The sequence below is a fragment of the Canis aureus genome, chromosome 30 (assembly GCF_053574225.1).
Source record: "Canis aureus isolate CA01 chromosome 30, VMU_Caureus_v.1.0, whole genome shotgun sequence".
Taxonomy (NCBI): Eukaryota; Metazoa; Chordata; class Mammalia; order Carnivora; family Canidae; genus Canis; species Canis aureus.
This window is the reverse complement of record NC_135640.1, coordinates 22,163,330-22,182,094: the sequence shown is the minus strand read 5'-3', so window position 1 is coordinate 22,182,094 and position 18,765 is coordinate 22,163,330. Positions and strand designations below refer to the sequence as shown.

General features: G+C 31.3%; 1 protein-coding gene across 2 annotated transcripts in view; it reads right to left on the bottom strand.

Annotated features, from left to right (window-relative positions):
- Window positions 1-234: 234 nt before the first annotated feature.
- Window positions 235-18,765, bottom strand: part of NCAM2 (neural cell adhesion molecule 2) — a 515,691-nt gene continuing 497,160 nt past the window's right edge. For both annotated transcript variants that reach the window (XM_077878867.1, XM_077878866.1), the window contains 3 exons: window positions 15,228-15,432; window positions 9,630-9,749; window positions 235-5,659 (listed from right to left, as the gene is read on the bottom strand). In XM_077878867.1, the coding sequence (XP_077734993.1) occupies window positions 5,548-5,659; window positions 9,630-9,749; window positions 15,228-15,432 (437 nt within the window). In that variant the 3' untranslated portion in view covers window positions 235-5,547. The remainder of the gene's footprint in view (window positions 5,660-9,629; window positions 9,750-15,227; window positions 15,433-18,765) is intronic.

The following is an 18,765-nucleotide window of genomic DNA, read 5'->3' as shown; positions in this document are numbered from 1 at the left end:
TCCCAAGTGCTAATGCTGCTGGTTTGATTTTAAGTACTGTTCTTACCAACCGTTTATTATCAAAATATTGTGATTCAGCATAGGGCAAAATGGCAGAAAGTATTCCTTTTTTTTAATGTATAGAGATAAATTTGGAAATTCTTTAAAAATGAAAATATCTGAAAAAAAAGAAATGTCAAGTCATAAGCCCACTCAATGCAGAGATGTTATTCAAAATAAACATAAATGCAACACTTTATTAAAGTAAAAGTATCTTTACTATTAATATACAAATGGTGAAGAGTGACAATTTTGATATACTGTAAGCCATACTTTCAATGTCTCTCATAAATACAAAACTTCAACATTTGCAGTATAATTTTTACAGTTTAGACATATATATACAGCATTTCATAGGGACATACTATATTGAAACAATAAGAAAACTTCGTGGTAGCTAACTTAAGAATATAGAATTTGAATGGATATATACGTTAAAGAAAAGTATGTTTTTATGCATACTGAACACAGCATAGAATTCATACACCAAAAGGGAACAAAAAGGTTTTCTAATTTTATTCGTAAGAAGTTCACATATTCCTAACACAGTTTAGAGGCAAAAATGCTAAACCATGAACATTCCTTTAAGAATTGGAACAAATATGTTTTTTCTTAACAGTACCATTTTATATAATGCATATTGTTTTTGAAATAAATCCTATCTGCAAAATTGAATATTAGGTTATTAGGTTCTAAGTTAACTTTTTTCTCTGGATCTAATTGAGTCTTCTCTTTGCACCAGTATAATTGGCCTTAATTTTTATCTAAGTGGTGTTCCTAGTACCTGGTCCAGCACTTCTCACACTTACATCCTTCCAATCTATCCTAAATATAGGAATTCAGTTTGCCTTTCTTGATTCTTTCAGTTTTTTGTTTCTTTAGTCTCCTATGCCTGGTTGTGATTTGAAATGCTCCAAGCCATTGCATGGCTTATTTTTTCCCAAAGAAGGCTAAAACCAGATGCTACTTTTAATGTATTATATGTTTTTATTTTAGATTAAAAAAAATGGCAATGTTAAATTTATATAAGCAGTTTTTATTTTAATAATTATGAACGTCCGTGGCCAAAAACCTGAAAATTATATTAAAAAACTAAAGTGGTGGTACCAGCTAAGGTATTTAAGTTATTGATAAAATTTTATAGTGAATAATGAGCTATTTTTAAGAACGTTAAATGTGTTATCAAACAAATATTAAACATTATATATATTATAAAAATCTCAGAGGGGAAATAATCTGCATTCTCATATAGTGTTGTTAAAAGAATGCATCTACATAGGTAAATGCATTTTTAAAAAAGGAGATTTGGAAAGACCTGGAAAGAAAAATTGTATTTGTTCAGCGAGTACTACGTCTAGGCTCTTTTTATAAGCTTCCCGTTTACACATATCATTGTTTCATCTCAGAACATGATTAAATGCATGAGTAGAAAGCTTTCTTGAAAGATTTTCACTTCAGGACTGAAGTACTTCATTTCTGTGACCTTACATAGTTTAATTTTAGTATACCCTAATACTTCCATGTGCCATTTCAGTGTGAGAGACAATGTAATGATGCTTCAAAGGATTAACACAAAGATGCAAATCTTTCCTCTCTAAATATAAATAATGCAAACAATTCATTTAAAAAATATTTTCCCTTACTCATAAAGTTTGTTGAGTAAACATTCTGGATATGATTATGAGGAAGAACTCCATGAGCAACTGACATTGAGCACTTACATTATTCTTCATGAAAAAGAACATTGCAACTTTAATAAGTAATTGTAATATGCTATTCCAATATTTCTTAAGAAATGGAGATTATTCTTTCTATTATATCTCTTGTAGATATTTTTATCAGTGGTTAGATTATCAATAATAAAGGATGATGTATGAACCCCAAATAAATGTACAAGATAATGTAGACCCAAGTGACACTAAAATAATTTACCCTATCCTAAAATATCATGTTGTCTTTGTCTTACAAGTGGTAGAACTCAATTTTAACAATATCTAGAATGTATTTATTATCTAGAACAATAGTGTAGACAAAATGAAATATATTTTACATGTGCATTAAAGGAATTGCTTTGTTATAAATGAAATAAGTTGCACAGTATTATTTATTATATTTAGATTTTGTATTCAAAGTAAAATAATTTAAGTTGAGCTTATTCACTAAATGTAAATAAGACAGTACCACTTAAGTGTCACAGATATGAACAAAATTAATCAATAAAGATTGCAGTTGATTTTTTCCTTTAATAAAGCAGAATATCATGCTAATCCAAAGGCACAAATACATCTTAATTATTTAAAATAAGAAGCATAAAATAAAAGTCTGATTATAAAGTTACAATTAATTGTTGGCACTCAAATAAATAATTTGATTAATAAAATCCTATTTATATAAACGTTTAAACCAAAGACTCAGATTCATGTAAACTTTGCTGGATCAAATCATCTTTGAAAAAATGTATAACTATTAATATTAAAAATAAGGGAAAACTAGAGAAACATTACATTAATGTTAGCATTAGCATCAAAAGAATGGCAATAAATCAATCAACAAAAATAACAAATCTATAGAAATCACAATTCTTAAGTTCTTTTGCAGATCATTGTAAAATATGTTGACACATTAATTTATGCCAGTTTTAAAAACAGAATGTGTCAAAATGCTGATATTACTGTTCCTTCCTATATGTTGTTGAATATAGATTGTCATTGCCTAATTGCACATTACCTATCAAGAAATATCAATATTTTTAGTTACTTTTTTCTTCTTTGTTTAAATTAGCATAGGGTTCTGATTATTTAACCCACTTATATTCAGTCAAATCTTTTGACATTTTATATTAATATTTAAGAGCACTCTCAGACAGTAAAAATAACATTTATACAGTTATATGGCATGTTTAGAATAAGAATGAAAATAAGAACAGATTATTTCAGTTTTACTCATATTTTACAATTTACTACAAGCATCTCTTGTTTGGAAACTTTTAAAAATAGAGCAAGTTGGAGCATTCCATTGAAACATTATTATTATTATTATTATTATTATTATTATTTTTCATCACAGTATTGCCTTGCTCCTGCATGGCATAGATTTCAAGGACAAGAGATAAGGACCACTCAGACAATTGAAACAGTGCACTTGAAACGGTTTGTCTACAATTAGTTTCAAATTATCTGCTAACCTCAGATCATTACTCCACATTAGTGGCAAGAAATTTAACAGCATATATATGTATATATATATAATATATATATATATAAAAGAAATATTTAAGTAAATTGCTTTACATGGAAAGTCCAAAGAAATGAGAGAGACAAACTTTCAAACTGAGGAAACACAAAAATATTTGTTCTTTATTATGATTTCTCTGCTCTTGAAGTATAGCACAAATATAATAATAGTAAACATGCTAAACTGGTTTCTCAGTTTTTCTAATTCTTTCACCATTATCAGTTTAAAACCAGCCCTATCCAGGAAAAGTTAGCATTCATGGCTATTGCTTCATGGACATTTTACTAAGCCTGTTTACTTTGCACAAATAAATTCAAGTACTTTGACTAGTTACAGCACATTGGTACAAAAGGGGGAAAAAAACGTCAAATAAAGCAAAGAGGTGATCAAACCAACATAAATAGATAGCAACAGTCAAGTCTATCAAAAGACCAGGCGGATAATTTCTACTCAAATTCCTAGGGAGGCACAGCATTTCTTCAGAATATGTCAGAAAAAAATATCAAGGGGGATATTCCTGCACTATAATCCTGTGAATTATGAAAATGATGCTGGAGTTTAGTCCACAAACATGCAGACGGACACATTCTGTCCTGCTAATAACTAAAGTTCTGTGAAATTAGTTGTCTCTCCTTGTCTGACAGTTTCAAGCACTTTGTAGAGAAAAGTGCTCATGAGTAGCATTAATATTGCATTTGATGTATTCATCAAGTTATCTCTACAGAGAGACATGCGAAGCAGGTTGCTCTGCACTGTTAAAACTCTTTTTCACTGTTCTGTTGGTATGCACTTCCCAACCAGCCAATATTTGAGCTATAATACCACCTGAAACACTAAAGATTATGAATGTAATGGGGCCTAAAGAAACCTTTGGCTCTCTAGGATAACAAATAATCTAAAACCTGCTCCCAACTGGTATGTATATTTATAAACATAAATACATTTATTTTACCTCACATATGAATGAAAATCACATTTCAGTCTTTTACCTCTGGGAGCTTGCATAGCTTGGAAGTTAATAAGTGTTTTATTCTGGTTTAGGCCCTATCAAGTAACATTAGAAAGTTTGTGTTGAACAGCCAAGGAATCTCTTCAACCAAAGTTATTTATCAAAATTTTAAAATGACTTCTAGCTACAATATCAAGAAGAAAAACAGAGTGGCAATTCAATTGTTTATCACTGACATTTTTATGGCATGTGTAAATGTTGATTTCTTCTTAATTTAACCACTAAGGATCTTAATTTCCAGTAGCCAATTACATTTAATGATTGACCTATAACATTGGGAAAATGAATTTTTAAACAATGATTATCTAAAACAATGGTCCAAAAGCATATCCGAGGATACGAGTTGAAGTATTTCAACACTAAGGACTTATTTTTTGATAAAATTATTTAAAAAGTAAAAGATAATCACATATTTATAAATATATCAAGACAACATTGATATTGTTACCATTTCAATTTACTTTATTTGAAGCTGAGGGCAGAAATCATATTTTCACTTGCAATACATTTATTATTTTGTGTAATCCATTGTGAGTGATTATGGCATATATAAAGAGAGATTTACGGAATCTTTCTAATCTAATTTTACACACAACTAATATTCGTTCAAATGGGTAACAATTTTGATCTGGCACTTTAGTCTACCAAAAATGAACATTGAAATAGCACTGTAATTATAACTTAAAAAGAATTTTCCAGTTTCTCTCAACTTATCTGCTAAAGATACTGGCTCCTTCAAGCCCATGTTCCCTGAAATTCTCCTGATAAAAAGTGTAACCTTTATTAACTGTTTTCATCTTAAACTGAAATCTACTTTAATCATCTATTTGCCCAAGATAGAATGAAAAACATGCAGGGCTTTCTTACACATTTAGCTCACAAAGTTTTTCTTTCCTTTTGTTTTTTCTTAAACCCCTGTTGGTTGGAGAGGTCATTGAATGAAATATATGTTTCTTAAGAAACAGAGCACTTTAGATGTATAATAAATTGCAGTACTTCAATCACAGAATCAAATTGATACCCAAGAGTTGATGCCAGTCAGGTCTCTCTACTGAAATTCATAACAAAATGAACAACAACAATAACAACAACAACAAAAGGTAATGGACCATGGGTAGGAATATTTGATCATATGTATATGTGTACAAGCTATTCCAAGCTAGAAGTTTCCCAAGAAATTAAGGTCAATGGAATAGTTTTGGTCATAGGGTCACTGCAATCCAAATGCTCTTTGTAGCATTGCCCAAGCCTCTGTGATCTTGGTGTTATGCTTTGCTGTCGTCTTCTTTTGATTGGATGATGTCATTAGAAACCTTAATTTCTATAGTTTCTTGATTTAAGACTTCTTTTCCATTTTCTTCTTTTAAAGGCAATTTTCTGGAAGGAAATATAAAAGTAATGAAGTTCATTTTCTAAGGTAATTAATGTGGTATTCTTTAATGCTTACATTATTGCTTTATAGAAGGCAATGCCCGCACTTATTAGAATGAAAAAAAATCAGATTTGTTAAAATTGATAGAAAAATAATTAAATAATTAGCTAATATTGTCCATTGTAAATGTGTGATATAGCACAGAACAATTAATGAGACATTTGAGGTATTTGTAGATTTACATGCACCAAATCGTTCACTATAGGGTGGCTTAGAATTGATAAACAGTCATTAGTATGAAAAATGTAATTGTTTGGAATTTAAACAAGCCAGTATTTTTATATATCAAATAGGTGAGTTACTAGTACATACATTTTTTCAAATAAAAACAGTTTAAAAATAAAACAAAAACTGTTAAAAGTTGCTGCCATATTCTATTACAGAATTCAAAAGCTGGGTGAATTAGCTATATTCTTTGGAACTTAATGGAAGTAAATGCATTTAAGGACTTTCTCACTTTTCTACATTTACTATATATGTTTTCTTTAGTCTCTTGACACTATTATTTTTTGTTGTTATTTTGGTATTATTTATGAGCATGTTTTTTTAAAGGAGAAAGAATCTCTCTTTTTTTTTTATGATTTTATTTATTCATGAGAGAGACACACACACAGAGGCAGAGACACAGGCAGAGGGAGAAGTACGCTCCATACAGGGACCCTAATGCGGGACTCGATCCCAGGACTCCAGGATCACACCCTGGGCTGAAGGCAGGCGCCAAACCGCTGAACAACCCAGGGATCCCCTATGAACACACTTTTTGAAAGTTGTTTTCAATTATAACTAAGAAAAACAAGCTCCCTTCTTCTTCTTCTTCTTCTTCTTCTTCTTCTTCTTCTTCTTCTTCTTCTTCCTTCTTCTTCTTCTTTCTTTCTTCTTTCTTTCTTCTTCTTCTTCTTCTTCTTCTTCTTCTTCTTCTTCTTCTTCTTCTTCTTCTTTCTTCTTCTTCTTCTTCTTCTTCTTCTTCTTCTTCTTCTTTCTTTCTTCTTCTTCTTCTTCTTCTTCTTCTTCTTCTTCTTCTTCTTTCTTTTTTCTTCTTCTTCTCCTTCTCCTCCTTCTTCTTTTTTAGATTTTATTTATTTTTTTAAGAAAGCAAGAAAGAGAGCACGAGTAGAGGAAGGGGGAGCATGAGGGGCAGAAGGAAAGAGAAGCAGACGCCCTGCTACATGGGGGGCCCAAAGCTGGGCTCAATCCCAGGACCCTAAAATCATGGCCCAAGCCAAAGACAGATGCTTATTCGACTGACCCACCTAGGCACCCCTTTATTTCTAAATATTATGATAGCTTCACAAATCTTACTATCATGACAATGATTCAAGGTGTATAATTTTTTCTACCACTCTTGAATTCAATGGTTAACAATTATGCCTTGTGTACATGGCTTTGGGGGTAAAATTTCCTCCCTTGACAAAATACTTTTTCCACATCAAAAACAAATTCCAGTTCACTTCTGTACTTTAATGTCATCATAAAAAATAATGTCATCATTTTGTGATGCAGTGAATGTTACTATGTTAGTTTCTCTGGGATTTACTTGTAATTTCTTTTCTATTTTTGAATGTATTGTATTCTGAAGATGAAAGCTATTAGTGAAAACTAACCAAACAAAAGTAAGTCACAGGTAAAAGTTACTACAACCCATTGCTGGGAATGAAGTACCATCTACTTTGTACCTACTAGGGCAGTTTCTTTAATTTATATTATAATAATGCCTTCATAGTTCTTCAGTTCTCCCATTCCCAAATATTGCAAACATTCATAATAAAAGATAAAACCAGTGGGTCACTTCTAAGCAGCAAAACACAGAGAAATTTAGAGCTTGGATAAAAGGTTAGCATAATGCTTAATATATCTCTTATTTGAAGAACTGTAACATTGTAATTAACCAGTGTTTTCAACTAATTCTTGGATGATGAATATTTGCATATATAATTTTCACTACTTACATTTATGTTAAATTGTTTTTAAAGATTACTGTTAATTCTATTGTTTTTATGTTGACTATTTCTTTTCTATAATGAGGACTGGAGTAGTTATAAAATCATCTTTTTTATTTTTGTTTTTTTTTTTTTTTGCAAAATATTATCCTGCCACATGTAAGGATATTTTTTAGCTAGTGTTTTTTTTTTTTTTTTTTTTTGTGGTTACAAGTTTTTATTTAAACTCCAGTTAGTTAACATAGAGTGTAATGTTAGTTTCAGGAGTAGAATTTAGTGATTCATAGCTTACATATAAAACCCAGATCTTAGCTAGTTTCCATACACACCAATCTGATTGCAGGTGTTAATAAGTATATAGAAATTTGTTTGTTTTGTAATATTTTGCTTCATTTAAAATTCTTCTAATTTCTGAAGGGGAAACTATAGAACCCATCTTGTAAAAGCTGCCTCTAAAGAGTAAACTTCAATTTAGAAGATAATAATCTCTAAATGCAGTCACTGACATGACCTGAGGATTTATACTGAAATTTTAGCTACATAGTAGTACTTTGCATTTCTCTAAATAGTAATTATTTCAGCCCCTTGAGAGCAGATATCAGGGAATTTCTGCAACAAGTTATTTTCTTCACCTGTGACAACTCACAGCCTTCCATTCAGGGTGAGACGCCTAAATCAAATTTCTCTGCAAGGGAATCTTTGCTGGTAAAGAAAAAGGGATCCTTAAAAAAAATAAAATTTAGAAGTCACTTTAGTGAGCAGTTTTTAAAGAATAATGTGATAGCTATGGTTTTGTTGGTACCTAATACATTCCATAGAATACTATTACCATTCCCTCATAATGCCTTTGACTTTAATCACTTTAACTTTCATGTTGATGAACATCGTCATCTTTGAATGTGTCCATCCTCTTTGCAGATGTAGTTGAAATAAATATCTGCTATGTCTACAATGGACCTCTGATGGGTGTAGAAAGAAGTAAATAATATAATCTTGAATGAAGAGCAAGCACCAGTTGCTATATAGACATTAAAATGATAGACAATTTAACAGTATTTCTTTCTCTTCCTAATGACTCTTCTTTCCTTTTAAAGTACACTTGTGTATATTTTCACACTATTAATTTTTATTTTAAATTGTGATATTCATATTCAGAATAATAACTTATTTCCTGACACTTTTTTTATATTTCAGCAGATATCACATTTTGAAAGTATACATTCTTTTAAAAACAAACAAACATTTATTTATTTTAGAGAGAAGGAACATGAGCTGGGTGCAGGGAGGCAGAGGGAGAGAGAGAATCTCAAGCAGACTCCCCAACTGAGTGCAGGAGGTTCCATCTCACAACCTTGAGATCATGACCCTGAGTTGAAATCAAGAGTTGGATGCTTAAACCTTAACTGACTGAGCCCCCTGGATGCCCTGAAAGTATCACTTTCTTAAAGAGTAAAATAAGTGTAAGAAAATCTGACTCTAACATGTTCCATGTTTTTGATAATTTTACATAAAATTATAAATACATGTTTGAACAGTTGATTTTCTCTGGTATTGATATAACATTTTCATATGAAATGTCTAAGTAAGAAAATGGTTTACAGAGGCACCTGAGTGGCTCTGTCAGTTGGGTGTCTGCCTTCCACTTAGGCCATGGTCTCAGGATCCTGGAATGGAGTCCCAAGTCCAGCTTCCACTCTGCAGGGAGTCCGCTTCTCCCTCTCCCTTTGCCCCTCCCTACCTCACTCATGCTAGCCCTCTCTCTCTCTTGCTTGTCTCTCTCTCTCAAATAAATAAAATCTTTTAAAAAATGGTTTTTGATATTCACATGTATTTTATTTGAAAAAGAAATATTTTTCTACAAATGATGTTATTTGGAAATATATGCTATAAGTAATTACAACATGTTATCATTAGATCATGTTATAATTTATCATGTTAACTTTTATCCAAAAATAATTAAGCATTTGAATTTACTTACTCAGGTTCTGTTAGTGGTGTGGTTTCATTTGGCTCATTTACTGGGCTCCCATCCTCATGATTAGTGATTCTTTCATCCTCTGTTCTCATCTCCACTATTGGTTCTTTTGATCCATCTTTCCTAAAAAATAAATAAACAAAAAACCTTACTCATGTAATGCAAAAATAGAAGCATTATGAAACATAGTTTAGCATCTCAACTTAATCCCACCTCCCTCTGCCAAAAGTCCAACACAGTCAGATTAAGAATACCACTAACAATTTTTTTAATTTAAATTCATCTCACCCACATAATTTTCACTCAGAAAAAATAGAAAGGAGAAGTTCCATTTTGTCTAGAATTCTTTTTCTCCTCAAAGCTATGTTAATTTTTTACAAAAGTCCAAATTTAAATTTGATGGTGTAGTTTATTTTGTGAAATAAATAAAAAATGTTTGCTAAAGAAAATTATGACATAAAGTAGCTTTTCCCTCTAACTAGCCATATGCTTTAAATTTTTTATTTGAAATATAGCATCAAAAATATTGTTCCTATATTACAATTCAGAAGATAAAATTTATATATGAGATGTTTTATTGTTTTAAATGTTTCCATGAATTATATGAATGATTTTAACTATAATGTGATATTCATATTTTCAAGAAAATAGCTTAAATAAAAATATCATAGCATATGCATGATCTGAGCCAAAATCAAAAGCCAGACGCTTAACTGACCAAGCCACCCAGGTGCCCTTCTGTTTGCTTTTAAATTTGGTATTTTCTTTTAAATCTCTCAAAGCTCCGAGATTCTTTCTTCAGCTATGTCTAGTCTATTGGCAAGCTCATCAAGGGCATTGTTCGTTTCTACTAGGATGTTTTTGGTCTCTAGCATTTCTTTTGGATTCTTTTTCAGAATTTCCATCTCTCTACTACACAGGCCATCTATTCTTTCATGCTGTCCTACAGTGTTCTCACCATATTAATCATATACTTAAAAAAAATCTTGGTCTCATAATTCCAACATCCCTCCCCTCCTCTGAATCTGGCCCTGATGCTAGTTCTGCTTCTTCAAAATGATTTTTGCCTTCAGTATAATCTATAGTTTTCTTGATACTGGGACATGATGTACTAGTTAGAAGGAACTGCTAAATACAGGCATTTACTAACATGGTGGTAAAGTGGGGTGTGGAGAGGGTACATTCAATAGTCTTATCATTGGGCTTCATTAAGTCTCTGCCCCTGGACTGTAAATGTCACAACTGCTTCTCAGGCTTCTGTCCTGAAGTGAGTCAGAATGGCTGTAATGGACTGGAGTTATGTATTTCCTTTCTCTCACATGCCAGTAAAGGGGGCTGGATTTGGATATCTCTCTGAACATTGAAAAGCCATTTCCACACACACACATACACACACACACACATACACCTTGGCTAGTTACATCTTATTAATTTTTAATAATTTAGTTCCTTTACAGCTTGCTCAGGTAAGTCTAATCAGGAAAATCCTTTCCTTTTTATGTAGTATTTATAACATAAATTATTTATTTATTTATTTATTTAATAAATTAATTATTTATTATTAATAATAAATTATTTATTTATTTATTCATCCATTTGGTTGTTTTTTAACTGAAATGTGTTTCCCAGTAGAGTAAAAGCTAGATGATGGATGGGACTAGTTTGCTTTACTTCAGAGTTGTATTTCTGGGGCTTAGAATGGTGCCTATGTAGGTGTTCAATAAATATTTATTTGCACAAATTAATGCTTGGGTAAGCAAGAGTATAGGTACAGTTTGATAAAATAGAAATCATTCACCATTTTTATTAGATACATGATAAGAATGCAAGATAAATGTAAATTTAAATTTACAAGAGCCAAATGATATAATATTCTATAACTTTACACGAATGTCATTCTGTATGCTATGGACTTTAATTTCTCTTTTCTGGAACTTTATACTCTTTAAACAAGAATTCTCTAAGTGTGTAATTACCGTATTCTATAATAAAGCTGTATAGTTTTTAATTGTGATAACATGAAAGTACTAGTCTAAGAATGCTTCAGATCTTGTTTAAAGGCCAGTGGAGATCCAATCCATCAAATCAGTTATATTCTATTTCTCATTGCAATTTTATGTAATATTCTTGAAAAATATATATCATGTTTTCCCAAATCAAACACTGAATATTTGAAAAATATTTGAAAACTGTTTTCTCAAAGCACAGGAAATAATGATATAAAAAGTTATGATGGATAACAAGCAAGGAATGAACCCTGTGTTTTCATCTTCCCAAGTCTTTAAGGTTAATTAAACCCAGCAGGACTTATAAACCAAAGTGTTGATGGATAAATTACCAATTAATAGAGTGAAATAAAAATAAATGGCAGAACTTGAATATCCTCATTGTTTTGCACATGGTCACCAATATCCTCCAGTTAATTAAGACAAAAACATGATTTCTCTCTTTAGTTCACCCCAAAGTCAAATCAACACATAGTATTTGACTCTACCTCAGCTGTATCTAGACTCCATACATTTTATATGTCTATACCTTGGTTCAAAAAATGTTATTTTTTATTTGGATTATTTCAAGGACCTTCCACTCCATCATTCTGATTCTAAATAATTCCTCTATACCTATCAACCTTTCTGTAATGCATTCCTCACAAGTAGCTAAAGCAATCTTTAAAAACTTATTGGGCATGCCTGGGTTGCTTATCAGTTAAGCATCTGACTTTTTGTTTCAGCTCAAATGGGGCTCCACATGCAACACAGAGTCTGCTTGATTTTTTTCTCCCTCTCCCTCATCCTCTACCACTACCCTACCTCACTCTCTCTCTCAAATAAATGAATGAATAAATAAAATCAATTAAAAAAAACTTACAGGAGCTTTCTATTTAAAAATATTTCTTACTTGGACTGAAGTAAATTTAATACTTTGGTATCTAGTAATTCTCTAACATGACATTTGTACCAGACTCTCTCTGACTGGCATCACTCATGTTCATTGGCCTTTAACATAGTAAGATGATTTCTGCCTTAACAACTTTTGTATTAATTATTCCACCTTATAGGATATTCCTGCCCTGATTATTATATTCTTGCCCACTATCACTCATGCTACACCCTCCTTCATTTTCCCTGCAAGGCGTCTCATGACCCAATCTGTAGTAAGAATTTATCACTCTATTTTTGTTTTTTTTTTCTTTTTAGTGCTTATTGCTATTAAACACTTCCTTTTTTAGTTACTGCCTATTATTGTCTTCATAAGTCAGAACAAGAACTCTATGTGAATAAAATTCTTACTTACTTTTGTCATCTCTTTACTGCTTGGTTGTATAGCAGTGCTTATTACCTAGTATTTATCCAGGAAATATTTGCTCAGTGGTTCAAAAAGAATAGAGATACATAAAATTAAGCTTTGAGTTATATTTGTATGAGTGATATATATGTATTATATCATATCATAACACACATACATATATGTGTGTGATACATGGTTTTATACAATATATAAATCATATATGTATGATGTTATATAATATATGGTTCTCTTAATATGTGAAAAAGAGACTAAAACTAAGTTTGGTATATATATATATATATATATATATATATATATATATATATATTTAGGTAATAATGTAAAAGCACAGCAAGTTATTAAAAGTAGACTTTGTTCTAGCAAGAGATGCTGGATAGTGAATTGATCCCGCTACATTTACTATGGGACACATTACTATCTGATTCAAAGTGTGAAGTGGAGCCTGATTTCTGTTTGTTCTTTGTCCAACAAGTAAGTAGGTGGCATTTTGATATTGAAATGAATCTAATGTTTTTGAAATGAAAATGTATACTATCTGATTTAGAATCCTGTGAGGTGAAAATATCCCTTGTAGAGAATCCATAAGAAATGGTCATAGACAAATTGCTTAGTAGGATTGAAATAAGCTTGGAGATGTAAACAAAACAAAACAAAGTAAAAAAAAAAAAAAACTCAATACAGCTATTAAAGAATGGTTTCTCCTATATTGTGAAGCCTAGAAATTAGTGCATGAGACTGTAGATGCCTAAAAGTATGCATAGAGAAGCAAATAGTAATGACTCAACAATAAAAATAAATGAACTACTAATAAGCAGAACACTATGAATGAATCTTAAAACATGATGCTGAATGAAGGAAGCCAGATACAAAAGAGTCAACATTACAGGAACCCATTTTTATCAAGTTCTATAACAGCTAAAAATTATTTATGATTTAAAAAATCAGAATAATAGTAGCCTGTGGCAGGGTGAGGTAATGTTAGTTTTCTGGATAGAAACATGAGAGAAATTTTGTGGATGATGCTATTTCTGAATTTTGATAGGGGTTGGATTATACAGATATAAACATTTGTCAAAACTCATCAAATGGAACAGTTTGTGCATTTTACACTATGCAAGTTTTACCTAAAGAGAACATTGACACATTTTGAATTGCATGCAGTGATAGGCAGGTCAATGAATTATGTAGGGTTCAGTGGATAGATACACTATGAAATGCAAAAAATAAAATAATGGATTGAGGGAATAGATAAATATGTGATAAGAGAAATAAAATAAAATATTTTTTCTATAATCCACATAGATGATAAATGGGTGTTGGCTATGAAATTCTTTTAACTCTTTTGTATGTGTTAGATGTGGAACAGAAAGACTAAGATTTAAAAAGTAAAGGAAATGTTCTCAATTCTTAAGAATGCTTATTTTTGATTACAGGGTTTAATATACACATATATGTATATGTATGCAAACACACATATACATAAACATTGCATGTTTATATGTGAATGTGCATGTTCTCCTGTGTCCTCTTTTTTTTTAATTGAGCCTTTTGTGTTTTTGATATTAGATAAAATCTAGCAAAAGGCCATGAAACAAAACAAAAAGTATTAAAACCTCTTAGTTGATCTTTTACATAACAAAAGTTTTCTTTTTTTTTTTTTTTTTTAACAAAAGTTTTCTATAGTATTCCGCTCTGTGTATTTTCTTGGAATTCATATTCTAACTGAAGGAGATGCCACAGAGAGTGCCAAATTCTAACATATAGTCATCTTTTGATCAAAATTTGGAAGAGTTAGTTTAGAATCTGTAATAATGTATTGCATGGCACATACAACATCTCTATACAATCTTGAAGCCTCTATGTAGCCTCTTACACTTGAAGGAATTTGCATAATACATATTTTTACTCAGCTTACCCAAGTTTTTAACTCAAATTACCATCTATATCCTTCTTTTATTCAACATAAACTGAAAAACGGTGGAAGAAATGATAAATATATTTGTACCATTGTCTATATTTCCATCTGTTTATATTTAAATCATAACAGTAACTAATTTTTGTGTGGATCCCATTTTAAGATTTATTTTTTAATAATCTGTTTTCAAAAGCATTTGGCTCCATAACATGTTATATTATTTAAGGTCATTAGATTGAAGATCAGAAAGCAGACAGTAGTGTTCACTGATCTTAGAGTTGAGCTCTTTACTCTGCTCAGCAAAGTCCCTGAGCAAAATATTCAAACTTGACTGTGGCACTTGTGTAATGTAATTGCTGCAAATATCTGCTACTCACAGGTATGCAGCTTTTCCTTCTTCGAGTTCTTTACTTTTCCCACTAGAACCACTTTTCTTCCCGCACATTCTCCTCGTGATGCACATCAATAACCCACATTGCCGAATAAAGAAGCAGCTGACGTCCGTTACCACAAGGATTAGCAAGAGTGCCGCCACGCCCAGGCCAATGACTGCTCCGAGCCCAAGACCATTAAAAAGCGTATCTTAAAAAAATAAAAGAAAATAATTTTACTAAGCTCCAAATTAGAAAAAAAAAATAGATAGTTATTTTGAAAGTAAATCTTAACTAAAGAGACAGGAAAAAAGTGAGTCACTGGTAAATTTTAATTTCATGATTTTTGGGAACCATTCTCTGGCTTTCTAATAATATTTCAAGCAACTGACATGTTAATGATTTGAAATATATTTTTTCTTTTTTAAAAGATTTTATTTATTTATTCATGAGAGACAGAGGAAGAGACATAGGCAGAGGGAGAAGCAGGCTTCCCATGGGGAACCAGATGTGACACTTGATCCCAGGACCCTGGGGATCACGCCCTGAGCCAAAGGCAGATGCTCAACCACTGAGCCACCCAGGGGTCCCTGAAATATTTTTTCAGACTTCATTTAGAAAAATACTCTTAAGTAGCACTCTTTCCAATATATTTTTTGATTTCCCAAGGGGAAGATAATGAATATTATTATAGCCCCAACTGTACTCTATTAGAAACTCATAACCATTAATGGATCATCACATTATTAAGAGGAAAATGTAGTCAAAACTCCTGTAGGAGAAGGTTAAATAAATGTTCCATATAGAATTATCTCAGTTAAGCCTTGAACTTTCAAATTATGTGCACTCCAAGCACTTTGTTTTGACAGAGAATACATTTTAAAATATCTGTGTATGAATATTTTGAAAATCATCATTTTAGAATAAATGATTTACTTATATTTTTTCAGCTAATATCTTACTAAATCATATTAGACTAGAAGCAAACTTTTTCAGAGCTATGGTACTTATGACCTTTCTGAAGTGTATCATGGGAAGGCTAGGGACGATGGGAGTCATTTTTCCTTGACCTGTGGTTGTGGAAATTCTTGAAAGTCATACAGAAACTATCCATGAAAGAGGTAACTGGGAATAGGATGGAATATGCTGACTGACAAAGTAGAAATAGCAAGAAGGAGAGTGGAAGTGAGGATGTATCAAGTGTTTCATGCCTATAGTCAAAACTGATGTTAGACCACACAATCACAACAGTGTTGGCACAAAAATAAGTACCATGGAAAGAGATTAAACTGGTGATACTTTGTTATCTATCTGAGGGAAGAAAATAATTATTGTAAGACAGTGTTAGAGAATTATTCAAAATGATTCTTAACATAATTATGTTAACATTTGCTTACATAACATTATAAAATTATAATTATCCTTTTTAATGATAAAATATATTTATTACTCAGCATCATAATGGCATCTTAAATATCTAAGATGTGTGCAATGCAATTGATAGGGACAGATGCACACTTAGTTTGGAGAAAATCACTTCTGAAAAATAGCTATGTAAAACAAAGTTTTTCTAAGTTATATTTTTAAAATTAGGTATAATATTTTAATAGTGACTTGAAGAAATTGTGATATAAAGGAATCAATGTAACTCATTTGCATTTTAAATCAAGCTGATGCTAGATGATGACAGACCTGTATAAATCCTAGTTGATTTTTCCACTGAATGACCGAGCCTGACATCTATATTTATTTTTTTTCTCCAGGAAATGCATGTTCTTTAAAAAAAAAAAAAAAAAAAAAAGAATTCATTCTATCTGTGACATAGTTCCTGGCTTCTTACCCAGGTGACTTTGTGGTTCACCTGTGCTAGAACATGGAGGTACTTCTATAGCATTTCTGTGAAATTGCAGGTAAGAATTCCTGAAGTCTTAAATCAACAAACTTGCAACTTCCAAGCAATTACACTTCCAAGCAAGTGTAATTTTGATAATAGTTCTTTTACTTCTGATAAAGAGAAACAGGAAGCAAACACATAACTGTGTTGGAGGATAAATAAGTTTTCTGCAAAGTTCCAATACACAAATGGAGAGTGAGATTCTAAATGTTATTTATCAAAGATATATCTATAGGCAAGATTGAAAAAAAAACCTAGCGTCTCAAGCTATAAAAATAATACATTAAGCAAACCAGGCTTTCTTTTGACAATTAGAAAACCATTTTATACATTTTCTTCCATTATCCTTTTTTGAATATACGCGATTCCTACCTGAATGTACCATTACAATATAATAAGGACAATTCATCTATGAAATGTCTTTGATTACATATAAAGCTAAATTTTTTTTCAGAGTCCACGGAAATTCATTTTGCTCTACTGCACATGATTCAACAACTAAAGCTCAAAAAAGAGGAGTTGAAAAATAGAAATCTGATCGGGCATTAGGCCTTCTGGATATATTGACCAAATGACCCTTCTGTTATAAACTATTGCCTTTTCTTTTGCTTCACTTAGGATCCTCTCCCATGCAGCACTGTTCTAGACAATAAATCCCCCGGGTCAATGATGATCTACCGGGCCCATTATTAAATCTTCATTTACCTTTTTTTTTTTTTTTTAATGTAAGCTCCACCCCCAGCATAGAGCCCCATGCAGGGCTTGACCTTGTGACCCTGAGATCCAGACCTGAGCTGAGATCAAGCTTCAGACACTTAGCCATCTGAGCCACCCAGGCACCCTTTTATTCACCATTTTTAAGTATGAAAGGACTGGCTTTCTACTTAAATGCACTGAACCTGGTGTCCATCACATACTGCTGTATATCTTTGAGTGAGGCAGCTAACTTCTCAAGGCTGCAATGTCACTTTATTAAAATGAGAACAATTATAGAAACAGCAACAATCACAAACTTGGTCATGGGGTTTTGGAAAGAGTGTTGTGAACATATTAATGTACTTAACACCTCTACATTTATTGTCCAGTGCAGAGTAAAAATTTAACAAATATTGGCAATATTAGCACTAGTATTACTATTACTACTACTACTACTACTACTACTACTACTGCTACTACTACTATTTTGCTATTATAAAATTCTGGGGAAATGAAATTTTGCTAGAAAAAAATTGATCTTCTAAATTTAATCTATTCTGTAAGCATATTTTTTTTCATCAGCACCCTAATGTGGGACACTTTCTCTTATTAAACACTTATTATTCTCTTAAGAATACAGTCACATTATTTTCTTTACTTAGTTTTAGCTAGTTAGCTTTTAAATAATAAATATTTTATTTATGACCTTTTTATCATTAAACCAGCATACTGATCTGCTTTATTACCATCTTTAGAAAAGCCTTTAGAAACATTATATTTGTAAAGCAACTTATGGTAAAGGAATATTGATGCTAAAATGCTAATTACTTTTTTCCTAAGGAAACAAAATTATATCTTTTAAGCTCATGATTATAAATGTTGAGAGTTACTTGAAGTTATTTTTATGGAAAACTGAATATGTTTTGTCATTGCAGAGGATAGGGTGGACAGCAA